Genomic DNA, 16,553 nt, shown 5'->3' on the forward strand with positions numbered 1-16,553 from the left:
CTGATATTCATAAATGACCTCCCCGACAAGATTACCTCTGAGATGGGGATATATGCTGATGACACCACACTCTATAGCAGGCACGACAGGAAAACAAACGAACATATATCTAAAGTAATGGCAGAAACACTAGAGGATGACCTCCAATCAGTAGTGGAATGGGGACAAAAATGGATGGTCACGTTCAATGCCACCAAGACAAAACTGGTTTCATTCAATAATTACAAGAAACCTTCTCTACCACCTATAGCAATGGCCAACGACTCTTTATCTGAGAGTACGTCTCTCAAGCTCCTTGGCCTAACGTTCACTGGAAACATGAGTTGGAACAGTTACATCGAGGGCATTGCCAGGGCCGCTGCAAGGAAGGTGGGCTCTCTCTACCGTGCTAGAAAACTTTTAACACCCGAAAGTATCCTGTACCTCTATAAGGCCACTATTCGCCCATGTATGGAGTATTGCTGTCATATTTGGGCCGGTGCATCGGCTACTAGTCTCTCGCTCCTTGACAGGGTTCAAAAGAGAGTCGCAAATCTGATAGGCCCTAAACTGGCATCAAAACTCCAGCCTCTGTCCCATCGTCGAAACGTTGCATCCCTCTGCCTGTTCTACAAGTATTATAATGGTGAATGCTCTGAAGAACTGCAAGCACTTGTGCCCCCACGACGTGAACACCCTCGACAGACTCGACAAGCTTCAAAATCCCACCCCCACACTGTAGAGATCCCTAGATGTAAAAGATCCTTCTACTCCAGTAGTTTCTTCCCCAGAACTGCTAGACTTTGGAATTCCATTCCGGGTCACTGCTTCCCCAACTGTACTGACATGCATAAGTTCAAGTGCAATGTGAACCAACATCTCGCTGCCCTAATCCCTACATAGTACCCCAGTAGATGTTTCCCCTGATAGTAGCCCCCTACACCAAAGTGGCAATGTGCCTTGTTTGGGGTGAAAATGTAATAAAAAAAAAAAATAAAAAAATTGTTATAAATTTTGACATACTCCTCTCTTGGGACTGCTTTGTTTTTGGCTGGAATTTTTCCATTTCAGTTTAGGAATTGTCTTAAGATTGCACTTATGATGTTAGGCTGTGTAAGGGGTTAACTTTTGTCCAAATCGTCTGTTCTTCTCTCATCAGATTATTTCGATTATCGATACGTATCGAAGACTTTCTGATACAAAACCTATCTATGAACACTGCTAGGTACAAAAAGTATCTTCAAGTGAAATTTCATAAAAATCAGCCCCGGCCGTTTTTGAGTTCATAGGAAACGAACTCACGCACACAAAGTTTATTTTATATAATAGTAGATATATATATATATATATATATATATATATATATATATATATATACGTGTGTGTGTGTGTGTGTGCACTTCTTAAATGTTAAAATTTATAGAAATTATGTGCTTATGTTACCCACAGTATTGCCTAAAATAACTATCAGTTCATTAGCTTAGGAGATTATCCTGTGCACACATCCAGACATATATTATAATGACTGTCCAAGATCAAGATTTGATGACTAATGCTTTTAAAAAGATGAGTGGTCTCAGCAAGGACAACAAGTGCTGGTTCTGTTGCACAGAAGTAAAGAGTTTGAACCACCTGATATGCAACAGTAAGGTCCTGCTGGGAGAAAACTACTATACAATGTGACACAATGGAGCATGTAAATATCTCCATTAAGCGATCTGTAAAAAAGTTCAATACAGAAAAATACAAGAAAAAAACAGTTGAAAATAAGTCAGACATCATTCACTACGACTGCAATTCCTATAGCTATGTACCTAGAAAATGAAGCAATTAAATCTGACATAGTAATGTGGGACAAATAGGAGAAAAAACAACCTTAGTAAAAGTTAATGTTTCCAATGATGCGTGATTAAAAACAGCTGAGAGAAAAAGATAATGAAATACTACAGTATTATGTATGACATGAAGAGAGTGATTCAAACAATTCCATTTAAAAGGATGGTCGAAATCTTAAAAGATCTCTCAGTTGGAATATGGAATCGTAGGTGTATATGGATAGTAGGTGAAAGTTTGGCATCCGATAGGATGCCCCATCTCCAGATGGAACAAACTGATAAGAAAACATATACAGATCTTACTTTATATACAGATAGATGAGAGAGATATCGATATACACTGAAATAAATGAGGGAGAACATGAAAATTATATAGAAATAATAAGTTCTTCTTTATTGTTTGTAGAAAAAAGACAAAAGTGTTTAAAATAGAAACACACAATGAAGAAAAGTATAAAAAAAAAATCATTTGTTTATGTCATGTACTTATTTGATTATTTTACCAAATGTTCAACAATTGCTGACGTGGATGCATAAATCACATTTTTAAATTACCATCACGAATCTTTGTATTCTATTTTCGACCAGTCTTTGATTAATCCTCTTCAATCAGTATCACACTGACATGTAAATTACTGTGGAGTTCAATCATGAGAAAAAATGTGTAAAAAATAATAAGTTCTTTACTGTCTACGGAAGAGAAGCTTTAAGTATCAAATAAAACTGGTTTAACTTAGAAATAGTAAACTTTTCTTTACTGTTTAAAGAGAGAAGGTTGATAGGAAAAATTAGGATCGAAATGAGTCGCACTTAATATATTAAATATATATCATTTAGCATGATCAGTTATTTACGAAATGTTCAGTAATTGTTGATGTGGATCTACGAATCCGTTGAAAAATTACTGTTATTAAATTTTTTATACGTTTGCTTCATTAATTATTTTGCCTGCTATGTTCACATTCTTACCAACTTTTTATTAATCCTACCTATGCAATACGTATCACACTAACATTAGATAGTATCTAACTCAGGACGCAATCCTCTATTCAGTCCTAAATGGAGTACTGTTGACATATATGAGTGGATGCTTCTCGGCGCACCCTAATCTGCATTGACAAATTTCAAAACTGGTGATGACCTTTTTTCTTCCATGCAATCTCTTTCCCACAGAAGAGACGTTGCAAGCATTTCTCTGCTCTATCCTTATTTTCATGGCAAGTGCTACTCTGAGTTTTAATCTATATCTCCCTTTGCCAAACTTTCACACAAACACTATTCTAGCTACAAATACTATCAACAGATTCCCCCAATCTCTTTCTATGCCTAAATCTAAACGCAAATTCTATAAACAAAGCTTATTTCCTAGAATTGCCCGCTTGTGCGACTGTTTAGCTGGCCTGCTTTCCAGCTGACTACAATATGATCGTCTTCAAGTCCAATATAAACAAGTACCGCTACTAACTATTAATACGATGTTGTCTCATTGACTACCATACACTCATTAACCCTTATCCTCGAGTGGCCTTTATGTTTTGATAAGTGGTGAATTCCATGTAAAAAAATCTTAAAGTTTTAAATATATCATTGAACATGCTCGATTGTTTACCAAATGTTCAGCAATTCAGATATTTTAACATAAATTAAAAAATCTTTATACATTTGCTTCATTATTAAATTTGCCTGCTGTGTTCACTTTACCACCAGCTTTTGAGTAATCTTCCCTATGTAATCCTTATCACACTGACATCTTATTAAATAATGTGAGAATTTCGATCACATCAGGAATGGAATTTAAATTGGGATTTATAATACACTAATAGATTGCTCAGTGTGGATCGACTAAAATATATGTCCAATCCTTGCTCACTTGTGAGTGGGACCATATATCAATTTTCAAATATTCAACTAAAATACCCTGGACCAACCGACAATTACTGTACTGTTTCCAAGATACCAGAAAGCTTTTTATTTTAATGCCTTCTTTCCTCGAACCGTATTTTTCGGAAATCCCCTCACTTCTTTTTCCATTCTCATTGCTAATGCTGATGTTGGTTAACCATTGATTCCATTACAATGCAGGCTTGAAGACCAAATCTTCCTTCCGACTTGTTGGGGCCAAAGTTTGTGCACGTCTTCATATAGTATAAGTTTACAGGAATTCATGTGTCTGCAAATTTAACTTTTAGTGTTTCTATATCATTATTAAGTAAGTAATATCATTATTAAGTAAGTGATATAATTATTAAGTAAGTGATATAATTATTAAATAAGTGATATAATTATTACTTGCTCATATGAAATTGTACAATTAATAAAATAGTTGTTGTTCCGTTTCTGATTTTTTAGATAAGAATTGATTATTTGTATTATTTTAATAGAGGTGGTGCAGTGGTTAGATAACTTGCAAAAATCAATTGAAAAAATGAAATTCTCCTGAGGGTTGAAGGTTCAATTCTCAGTGTGGGCGACTGAAAACTAAAAATACGACTTATTTAGGATCTCTATCTCATGACTGACGGAATGAGAGCATGCTAGCCCGTGAAGTAAATAAAGGGTTCCAATTTGAAATTTCGTCCGACTTCCCAAATTCGACAGAGACATTACTGAGTTCGACAAAATACACCTGAAGAATGTTGGAGATTACATCGACCAAACCGTTGTGAAAATGAGACTCCAGTAATCTGATGAATCCATATAATACAAGTTGTTTTTCCGTTTCTGTCGCCCCCTATTCAAATTCCAATACTTGTTTCCAAGCATTTAAATACTTTTTTTTCGTGTGAAAATTTGACTTCGTTTCAAAGATAAAAATCCTAAACGGATGCTGACATGAAAGGCCAAAGATTGTCAGAATACGACTTTTCTTTTGCAATGTCGACACTCGTAGCTAATACCTTTCAAGGAGACGATCTGGCGCATCAGGAGTCAGATCAGAGTTGCTGTCTGAGTCAATATGATAGGAAACCTAACATCAGTAATGACTGCAATGCATCACTGAAGACCAAGCCCCCATCCCGAGGCATCTGAAGAATGTATTTTGCAATACCAAATTTTCTCTCATGTGTGAATTGAACTTTGTTTCAGGAATAAAAATCTTCATGTAATGAATGCTGACAAGTAGATATTAAATTGCTGCTTAACTCAACAAAATGAGACACAAGGTCGGAAAGTGGGAATGTCCAGCCAGCGCCCCTAAAGGAGGGGCACTCTAGCCTAGAAAAAATGCCTGGGCATCCCCATAGGTATTCCCTAGTAGGGGCGCCTCAGGCAACAAACGATAAACTTGCCCCTTCACCATGACTAATGTTTGGGCAAAATTTTTAAAAAATCCAAGGAATGTTTATTGAGAAAAGTACGAACAGATGGCCAAATCAACGATTTAAAGGTAATTTTACCTCTATAATACCCCCTATAAATCCGTGCAGGCAAAAATTTACTTTCATTATGACTAACGTTTGTTTCAAAAAAATTCTAGGAGTGGTTATTGAGGAAGTGCTAGCAAACGAACGGGAGTGAATTACTAGGTCCAATCCCTCCTTTATTGGGGCTCCAAAAAGCAGGAGCAAATTAAAACTCACTTTTATTTTATTTTCTATTTTACCTGACGTTTATGTGGTGCTGGTGGGGGAGGGTTCTTACTAACTACTTTTTCATCTTATTACTTTCTGTGTTTTACAATCCTCATGTCAATGCTTATATATTTTGGTAAAATCGCACTCCGTGTGTATTTCATTTAACACACACTAAATTCCAATATGCTTCTTTTATTCTTCCGTTTACGAACTTATTAACATCATACATATTCCTGTAATATTTGTATTATTTTGGAGAGGAAAATTGAATATTGTGTTTTTATTTATACGTTATGTATATTGTGTTATTCTTAGCTTTTGAATCTCTCTTTACTGCTACACAGTAATTATTGTTGGAAGAGAACGGATATATTTCTTAGACCTATATGTACGTCTAAGTATGTGCAAATATAAGTTTGGCGTCAAGTTTTATAATCTCGATAACGAACTCACTTTCGTAAAGGTTGGCCAGCAAAAACAATTTGAGGATAGGCAGTCGCGATGTTGCATCGTATCAGTGATTTTGGGGGCCCATTAATTTGGGTTTATTAAATTGTGCAAGTAGAGTCTTAATAACAGTTTCCACAATATCGATTGGATTATCGATTATCGCTCGGAACTTTGATGATAACAAAAGACTTCTGTTCAGGGAATCATTTCTCTCTCTCTCTCTCTCTCTCTCTCTCTCTCTCTCTCTCTCTCTCTCTCGAAGCAGACATACATACGCACATTGATTAATACACATATACATTGATTAATACACATATACATTGATCAATACACATATACATTGATCAATACACATATACATTGATTAATACACATATACATTGATTGATACACATATACATTGATTAATACACATATACATTGATCAATACACATATACATTGATCAATACACATATACATTGATCAATACACATATACATTGATCAATACACATATACATTGATCAATACACATATACATTGATTAATACACATATGCATTGATTAATACACATATGCATTGATTAATACACATATACATTGATTAATACACATATGCATTGATTAATACACATATACATTGATTAATACACATATGCATTGATTAATACACATATACATTGATCAATACACATATACATTGATTAATACACATATACATTGATCAATACACATATACATTGATTAATACACATATGCATTGATTAATACACATATACATATATACGTAATGTTAACAAATTCCTAATGAACCGCCCCCCTAATTAAACACTTCATAAAATCTCCTCACTAACGTGATGTACTTGCAATAACCCTTATCCCTGAGTGGCTTCCGGGCCTTGATAAGTGGTGATCACTGTGTAAAAAAAAAAATACATTGATACACATATACATTGATCAATACACATATACATTGATCAATACACATATACATTGATTAATACACATATGCATTGATTAATACACATATGCATTGATTAATACACATATACATTGATTGATACACATATACATTGATTAATACACATATACATTGATTAATACAGGCATCTTTACACATGTTACATATATCTCCCCACTTAGAGGAAATCTAATGGCTTCAACAAACTAATTTGGCATAATGGTATTAGTGTTTGTTTATGGACCGAAAGTAGAAGTCTTCCCAGCATCTAGACATTTCATCAATGAAGGAGTAGGATTTAGCTTCTTGTCAGATTAGTTTATTATAATGATTAAAGTGATCGAGTCATATCAAAGACTTCAAAATGGTATTACATGCCCTCTTTCCAAACACTCAGCATTATAGTGAAGGATCAATGTGCAAGTGGAGTATTCCCGAGAATGCTGTGGCGCCCTCCCCTACACCTCAGTGCAGGTAGCTAATGAAAGTAGAGCCTTAAGATTACCCTTGACTTAGCTGGTAATTTAGCTTAGCTTAATGTCTTTCATGTCACAATTAGAAAAAATACATGTTTGTTATCGAATACAAATCAATATAATAGAGTTATAGAAATAAACAAAATATTATATATATGTAATTTCAAATGTTACAATTAAAAATCAAATGTGCTCATGTTCGTCTATTAGAGCATATATTCCCAAATCTATAATGATATGTCCATTCGTTTAGTAGATTTACCTGAATTAAATATAATAAAACAATTATTCTTTATACACACAGACACTAATGTTTCATGCTTACGCAATCATCATCTGCTCCATTTGCTAAGCCTTTACCTCAGGGCCACCAAAGAATTGCTACAGGAATGAAGGGGATTAAGAACTATTAAACGCCGAATTAATTAGACAATTTAGAGTGTTCGAACAAGCAGAAGTCGTGAACATTGCATGATTTTATATATATATATATATATATATATAGTCTTGGAAGATTTTTAACCTTTAAAACTAAAAAAAAACTATTTAATTTTTATTGTTTATCATTCGTTAGAAACTATTTAGTCAGTAAGTCATTTAATAACCTGCATCCACTGCATCAACTTGCTCTCAAATTCACTATAGTACCAATGGTAATTTAATGGATCATCAGCTGTTTACCATGAAGCATAGTTTTGGGGATTTAAAAACAATATATATATATATATATATATAATTTTTCCTGTGTTCATATAAAATGTCATGAGGAGATACATGTATCGATTTTCAGTATTTACTTCAATATTGCTCAATACCTGAATAGAGCTAGGTAGTTAGATATGACAATATATGGCCACTAAGATATACTGAATATTCTCTATCTCACTCTCGTATGGAATTGCCAGACTAAAAATCTTAATTGCCGTACATTTTCATAACGTAGTATAGACACACACACACACACACATATATATATATATATATATATATATATATATATATATATATATATATATATATATATATATATCTACATACACGCGTACACACACATATATATAACACATATGTATTTATGTATATATTCGCTTTTATATCCATATATATATAAGCCCAGATTTTTCTTACCGATAATATTCCTTCATCGAAAATGCTCTTTAAGATTTTATTGGCTGCGCATGCAAAGTTTTTTGTTGTTTTCAAGACAAAAGCAGTGACAAAAGGAAAGCCATACACACATTCAGCAATAAAGATGAAGAACATCAAATAAAACTTGCAGCAAAATACAATCATGTTATCAAAAATAATAAAACGGAAAGAAATGAAGATGAAAACGTTGTTGTCACATGATATTCATTTGGCGTTCATTTTTTTTCTTTTTAATTTGTTTTCCTTCTTTTTATTAGTTTATATTACAGGAACAATAAAATCTTCCTGGGGAATTAAAATCTGTCAGGATTTGATAAAACCTGTCTGTCGAAGAATGAGATATTTGTCTTTAAAAAAGGATAAAATCTGCGAGGACAAAACTGACAATTCTGATAGAGAACCTTTACAGAATGAGACGTTCGTTGCATCACTGTTTATTTCGTACACAGAAATAGCTCTACGGACCTGGCGTTTCCCGGGATACATTAGTTAAAACTTTTTATAAATATTTTGATGTTCTGTAATCACACTCGTTTTGTTTTTTAAACTAAGGATCGAAGCTAAAAAAGCAAAAAACTAATGCCGACACCTACTAAACAAATAATAATTGATTTTAATGTTCAGGTAAGTATATCTCTATATTAGCAAACTATCGGATCATACACACACACACACACACATATATATATACCCACATGCATACACTTACCCACATATTAGTGGTGCAACGTTTAATCAGAATTGGAATCTGGAAAATCGGAATTTGGGAGGGTGGGGGTTGATCGGGAATATGTGTGCATATTTCCCGATGCCAGAAACGACTCCTTTGATTTTCTGTTTTATTTGATTTTGTTTAAAACAGAATCTTCCGCTGCTGGTACTAATAATAAAATAATAAATATTTGTTGATTTCAAACTACCACTAAAGCTAAAATCTATAGATCACCTCCTCCCCACAAGTCTGTTTTTTAACGTTTTAGAAAATATATGCACATTTAAAATACGTTTTTACAGTAAGTGGGAAAAATATTTTAAAATTGAGAAGTTTATAAAAAAAATCGGAATTAGTAATTGCATTGGAATCAGGAATTTAGTACGGAATTGGTAATTGTACCAGAATAGGGAAAAATATTCGAATCGTCTCATCACTAAAACACATACATACGTATACATATATACATACATACACACACACACACATACATGCACAAATGCATAAATATATATATATATATATATCCACCTGCACATATAAACATATGTATACACATACATACACACACATACATAGATTATTTCATATTTCCACATAAAATGTTGTGAGGAGGTAATTTTATGTATCGATTTTCACTATTTACTTCAACAGGGACGTGAGGAGGTTGCTGTGGCCGGCTGCAAAAATCTCTCTTTAACTTTTGAGTGTTTATTTTCTTCTGAGTTCGCATTGGCTTGTTAATCTGACTTGTAACTTTTGGGGTTTGAAAATACTTTGAGTTAACGTGTTCCTGTGAAAACTAAATTGATTTTTAAAATGACAAAGAGAATAAAAGCGAAGCAAAGAAAGAAAACGATAACAATTAAATCCATTTGCTTTTAATCATTCGTTCAAATCTCTTTGCGATTCAGTCACTATAGTAAAATAACCTGGCAAAGAACGAAATCCTATCTCTTCATTGTAGACATGTCTAGATGCCGGAAAGATTTCTACTCTAATATTAGATTGGTGCAAAAATAATGTCGTTTTTTAAGTTCAATTTATATATAAAAGACGACATTATTTTTGTACTAACCTTGTATTTTCTTCTCTCAACCTGCTGGACTTTGGAATTCCTTTCCTTTTTTTCTTGCTTCCCTGACTGTACTAATATGTTGAAATCTAAATGTAATGTGGACAAACAGTTTAATTTTCAACTCCATGCATAGTGTCTATGTAGATATCGTTTAAAATAGTAGCCATTTGCGTCCAAGTGGCAATATGCCTTGTTTGGGGGTTAAATAAAAAAAAATAGAAATCTTTCATTGTTTTCTCAGTAAATTTTACATCAGAATACACTTTTAGATTGTATGGCGATTCTTTCTTTCTATACAGAACACACATACCTCACAGAAGCACATCCACACAGACATTAAGTTTTAAATATATAAGGAAGTTATAATGAGGCCAGTTTTTTGTAAAATGCTTAACAAGGAAGAAAGGGTAAAAAGAAAAAGGTTAAGAAAGAAAAGAAATTTACCGACTGTCTGCTGAGTTTGATAAGCAGGTGGGTTCCTTGTGCAACTTGATCCATATCGGTGCTAGCAAAGATCTGCTGTATGATTTCACTTATAACATCAGAGTCACAGTAGCCAGCATGTCCAAGACATTGTGCAGCTACCCATCTTTTCAGCAAATTATCGCTAATCAGACAATCTCGGATTACTGATTCTGCCTGCAAAAAATAAATAAACGAAAATATAATATCAAAATCTAACCTTATAAAATAAGTTCAGAATAAAAAAAAAACAAGTATCTTATTTTATCTACAATGTGTTATTCTCTGTATATATCTAATATAATATAATATACAGCTCAATCACGTTGACATACCAGTTCTGATTAGATCACTGAAGTTAAACAACGTTGAGCTTGGCAAGTACCAGATAGGTGACCATTTGGAAATTCTATGTGCTGCATGTGCTCTCCGCATATCTCGGCATTGTTTCCAGTCGTCCTGAACATCCAATTGCCACTGGCATTTAACAATGCCGACTCAGATTATGCAACTCTTATCATAAAGATTCCATGTAAGGCACTCTTACAATTGGTATCCATAGTCTGTCAAAACCGAAGGGAGCTACCATATATATATATATATATATATATATATATACATATATATATATGATATGCAGCACAATAACGTTGACACACCAGTTCTTGTTAGATCACTGAAGTTAAGCAACATTGAACCTGGATAGTACCAGGTGAGTGACCTTTTGAGAATATCAAGAGTTGTCTGTAAGAGGATGTCAGCACTTGGCCTTCAGCTGTTTCGTATCTATCATGCCTCTGGATCAGTGAGGTTGACTTTGTGCAAACCAAATTCACTTTAAAACAAATTCCAACTTTTTTTACAAGGTGGTCACCACTTATCAAGGCCCGGAAGCCACTCAGAAATAAGGGTTATTGTAAGTACAGTATGTTAGTGTGGAGATTTAATAAAGTGTCTACTTAAGGGGGCGGTTCATTGGGAATTTGTTTATGTTGGACTTGAACACATCCAAGTTGTAGTCAGGTGGGAAACAGGCAGCCGGAACAGAGTTCCACAGGCGTGCCGTTCTAAGAAAGAAGCTTTGTTCATGGAATCTACGTTTTGATTTAGGCATAGATAAAGAGTGGGGAAAGATTTTGACAGTGGATTCAGCTAGCCGGGTGTTTTTCGTAAAAGATTGGTGAGGGGGGACCAGAGATTGGAGTTCAGACGAGCACCTGCCATGGAAATAACGATAAAACAAAGATAGGCTTGCAACGTCTCTTCTGTGGGAGAGAGGTTGCAGGGAAGAGAAAAGGGCATCCCCCACTAAGCCACCAAGTCTATTTTGTACTCTGTCAAGGCAGGATAGGCTGATTTTAGCAGCTCCTGCCCAGATATGGCAGCAGTATTCCATCCTTGGACGTACTTGGCTTTTATATAGATAGAGAATTGTATCAGTAGTGAGATATTTTCTGGAGCGGTAGAAGGATCCCACCATCTTTCCAGCGACCTTGGCAACAGACTTCATGTATGTGTTCCATTTCAGATCAGGAGTGAAGGTCAAGCCCAGAAGCTTGTCAAAACATGGGGCTTCTCCTAGACGATAGCCATCCATCCCAATTGATGCCAGATGGGGATCAGAGCGTTGATGATGTAAAGATAGGAGTTTGGCTTTAGATGCATTAAACCAGCCACGTCTTCCCCCACTGAACCACGCGCTCGAGATCAGAGGAGAGTGAATCAAAGAGAGCTTTGTCATTTACAGCCTTTGATGTGTTGCCGTAGATGGTCGTGTCATCAGCATAGATGTCAACGAATGATTTAAGTATGCGTTTAGGGAGATCATTGATGTAGATCAAGTAGAGAGTTGGGCCCAGGATGCACCCTTGAGGGACTCCAGCATTAATACTGCAGGCCTCTGATTTTTGTCCATCAACCATCAAATAATTAGATGGTCGTTCTTTATCTAATATTAAGTCAGTCGGATTCTCAAACTTTAGTATGGATCGCCTTTAATTGAACAAATCAATATTTGATTCTGTACAGCAGCTAATTTGTCTTTTCTTCCTTCCAGTATGTCCTTTTCAATGAAAATGTGAATTTTTCTTCATATTTTTCTCGGAAGATTGTTTAAATGGAAACATGTTTTACTAAAAACTGTATTTGCGCGTACATATGCCATTGATAAAAAAAAGTTCCACATTCAATATATTTTTCGGTTACCAGATAAACAATTACATATGTTTACAATAAACATTACACTATTTCTAAACATTGTATATCATCGCATAAAATAAAATTCTTTGTCTTTCACTACTAGCAATATTGTTTCAATTACATTCGGCACTAATCTTCAATAGTATATTTTTAATCCTATAAGCGGCGACTTCTTATTCTTGAACAACGATAAGTTTACTGTTTTATTATTCAGAAAGATTTATTCAAGGATAATATTACATACAGACATTTCTACACAAAATATTTTAACTCCAGATGTTAAAGAGGAACAATGACAGGAGTAGTACCATTAAAACGAGAGATCTTTTGTGCTCCAGAATTTATTTTTCTACATAGTCAATGCACTTTTGCTAGGAATTCAATGACGCATCTCTGCTTCTGATGCACATCTATGACAGGGGGTGCTTTATTTAATCTTACACCGTCGATATATGCAATAGAATTGGTGGCTGTGGGCAGAAATACTAAGATACCAAATCGTAGAGATATATTAGTCTGATCAGCTTGTGCAGACTGTATATGTATGTGGATATAACTATGCCTACAGGAAGGCAATTGACTGGCTGCACACACACACACACACACACATATATATATATATATATATATATGATATATAATGTACATGAAAATGTCTGAATTTATGAAGAGGTATATATGTACACACACATTTTATATATATATATATATATATATATATATATATATATTAGTAGTAAGTTATAAAATATATGGCGATAAAGTTATACAGAATATTCAGCGTTTCATCCCTGCGAGAATTCATCAGGCATAAGACTGGTGAATCTTAGCGTGGATGAAACGTGGAATATTCTGTGTAGCTTAATCGCCATATATATTTTATAACTTACTACCTATCTCTACCTACGTATTGAGCACTGTTGAAGTAAATACTTAAAGTTTAAAGCTTTTAACTACATTTTCAACTTAGTTATTTATCTCTTTATCTCTATTATTTTACCTTTTTGTTTCTTTATTTTTATTTATTTTTTATTTTTCTCTTTTCTTTTTCTTTTTCTTTTACTTCACTCTTATTACTTTATTCCTCATGCCTTATTTTTAACCTTGCCTTTATCTCTAGCCCTTAATTTTATGTACCTTTTAGCTATCATCATCATTATTATTATTATTATTATTACTGCCATTATTATTGTCATTGTTTTTATTTTTATTACCAGCATGGGTGGCCGGCGTTGCCCGGGTGTTTGAACGTGTATGCTGAGAGCAAAAAAAAAAAAACGGTCAATTTTTTTTAACTTTGACCCCTATTATGACTCCTTAACATTAATTGTTTTGGGCTCAAATCAAGTTATTAAGTTAGATCCATTACCAAGGAACCTATATCTAAAATTTTAAGTGTTTAGACCCCCCTCAAAAAAAAAATTGACAGAGTTATTGCGTAGGGAAATGTACACAGAAACACACAGACAGACACTTTCACATTATATATATATATATATATATATATATAGAGAGAGAGAGAGAGAGAGATAGATAGATAGATTGTTAATAGTACATTTCCCCCTACTCCACCACGCCAATCATTCACATCCAAAACTCTACTTTGTCCTGTTATACATCTCAAAAGATTTTGCCACCCTACCTTTTACCGCTGCCTTATACCCCCCTCCCCTCTGCATATCTAATAACAAAAAATACCTAGAATTATTGCTACACATTACATAACATATATTCGTATTCTGAAATCCATTATTATAGCCTTACAACTACTCACCCAGACCCTCCCTATAACTTGCTCAGGTAAATAACGTCCGAACCCTCCTCGCCCCAATAAGTTAAAACCATTGAACAGAACGCCCTATGTAATTCCCTCTTGCTCAATCCCTGCTTAGTATATACCTATCCGACTTTTCGCTTTAAATCATCAACATAGTACCCCTCCCAAAATTATATACCACTTCATAGTGCTGTTGTCATCTCGGTTGCATCTGTCAAAATGTCCCTCCATAGATAATAGACATCTTACACACCGATAAAATAGAATTACTACCCATCCACGCTATACCCCCACCTTAACCCTAAAACATATATATTGTCCAGATAAGTCTCCTTTTATAGAATTGAGCTCACTCTTTTCTTCTAACGCACTAAGCTATATATATATATATATATATATATATATATATATATATGATTCTTGAATAGGATGCTATATAAACAAGAGTAGTACCATAAAAACAAGCGACATTTTGTGTTTTAGAATTTTCTACATAGCCATCACCATTATCAATGCACTTCTGAGAGAAATTCAATAACACATCTCTGCTTCTGACGCACGTCTATGATAAGGGTGTCTTTCTTATAGTCTCACTCCGTCAATATCGGCAACAGAAAGATGAAACTTTCAGGTTATAAATGCATAAGTTCAGGCAGTATAACAATGCAATCTTTTCTGACTCATTTTGGTGCAATAAAAATAGGAGGCATTACATTTGGAACGCCCCTCATAAATATGATTTATTCTGTTATTCTTATTTCCAACGACAACAAGCGCCTCAATAATTTCCATAATTTATTTCCTTTACTGCAACCAGTGTTACACAGATAAAAAAAACTAGAAAAAATTTTTCAGAATCATTACCTTTTCATATGCAATATATTTTCCTCATTTTCTTAAAACAAAAATTAAAAGAAACCATTTTCATTCCTTGAAACAGGAAATGGCATTTACTAGGGTTTTATTATTTATTTCCGACAAATAAAGCACAACAAAATGGCTTCTGGTGATGCTCTATGCATGTGATATTTAGGCACGTTATTCGGTTTCTAATATAAAGAACAAAAAGCAACCAATTTTAAATTAGACTGACTAGATATTTGTCGCACCTTAATTTGTCATGCCTTAATTTGTCGTGCCTGTATATCACACAAATAGAATCTGTTGCCAGGATGGAGTACTGCTGCCACATCTGGGCAGGAGCTGCTAAAAACAGCCTATCCTGCCTTGACAGAGTACAAAATAGACTTCGTGGTTTAGTGGGATATGCTCTTTTCTCTTCCATGCAACCTCTCTCCCACAGAAGAGACGTTGCAAGCCTATCTTTGTTTTATCGTTATTTCCATGGCAGGTGCTCATCTGAACTCCAATCCCTCGTCCCCCTCACCAATCTTTCACAAGAAACACTTGTCTGGCTGAGACTACTGTCAATAATTTTCCCCACTCTTTATCTGTGCCTAAATCCAAACGTAGATTCCATAAACAAAGCTTCTTTCTTAGAACTGCACGCCAGTGGAACTCTCTGCCGCTTGCCTGTTTCCCACCTGACTACAAGTTGGACGTCTCTAAGTCCAACATAAACAAACTCCTGACAAACCGCCCCTTTAAGTAAGACACTCTATCAAAAGCCCTAATACTAATGATTACTACAATACTATCTCATTGATTACTGTACACGCAATAACCCTTATCCCTGAGTGACCTTCGGGCCTTGATAAGCGGTGACCCCCATGTAAAAAAAAAAAAAAAAAAATAGAAAATTAGCACTTGTCGTATATAAATAAAACTGTGATTTCATAATAATACTAGCAAAGAGAACTGACGTTTCTGAGGTTGAATGAGGATCACGGAATGTTCCACATTTTCAATACATTTATTGTCATCGAAATAAGTGAAATTGTCTATTTTTCAATCAAATCG

At 34.4% G+C, this 16,553-nt stretch overlaps 1 protein-coding gene across 1 annotated transcript in view; it reads right to left on the reverse strand.

Moving 5' to 3' along the window:
- The window catches only part of LOC145283491 (HEAT repeat-containing protein 4-like), a 2,203,577-nt gene that overhangs the window by 1,482,777 nt on the left and 704,247 nt on the right, over positions 1 to 16,553 (reverse strand). Inside the window, exon 9 of the mRNA XM_080132316.1 lies at positions 10,640 to 10,834. Coding sequence (XP_079988442.1) covers positions 10,640 to 10,834 — 195 coding nt within the window. The remainder of the gene's footprint in view (positions 1 to 10,639; positions 10,835 to 16,553) is intronic.

This window comes from Euprymna scolopes, chromosome 8, assembly GCF_053919585.1.
Source record: "Euprymna scolopes isolate OS-2025 chromosome 8, ASM5391958v1, whole genome shotgun sequence".
Classification (NCBI taxonomy): Eukaryota; Metazoa; Mollusca; class Cephalopoda; order Sepiida; family Sepiolidae; genus Euprymna; species Euprymna scolopes.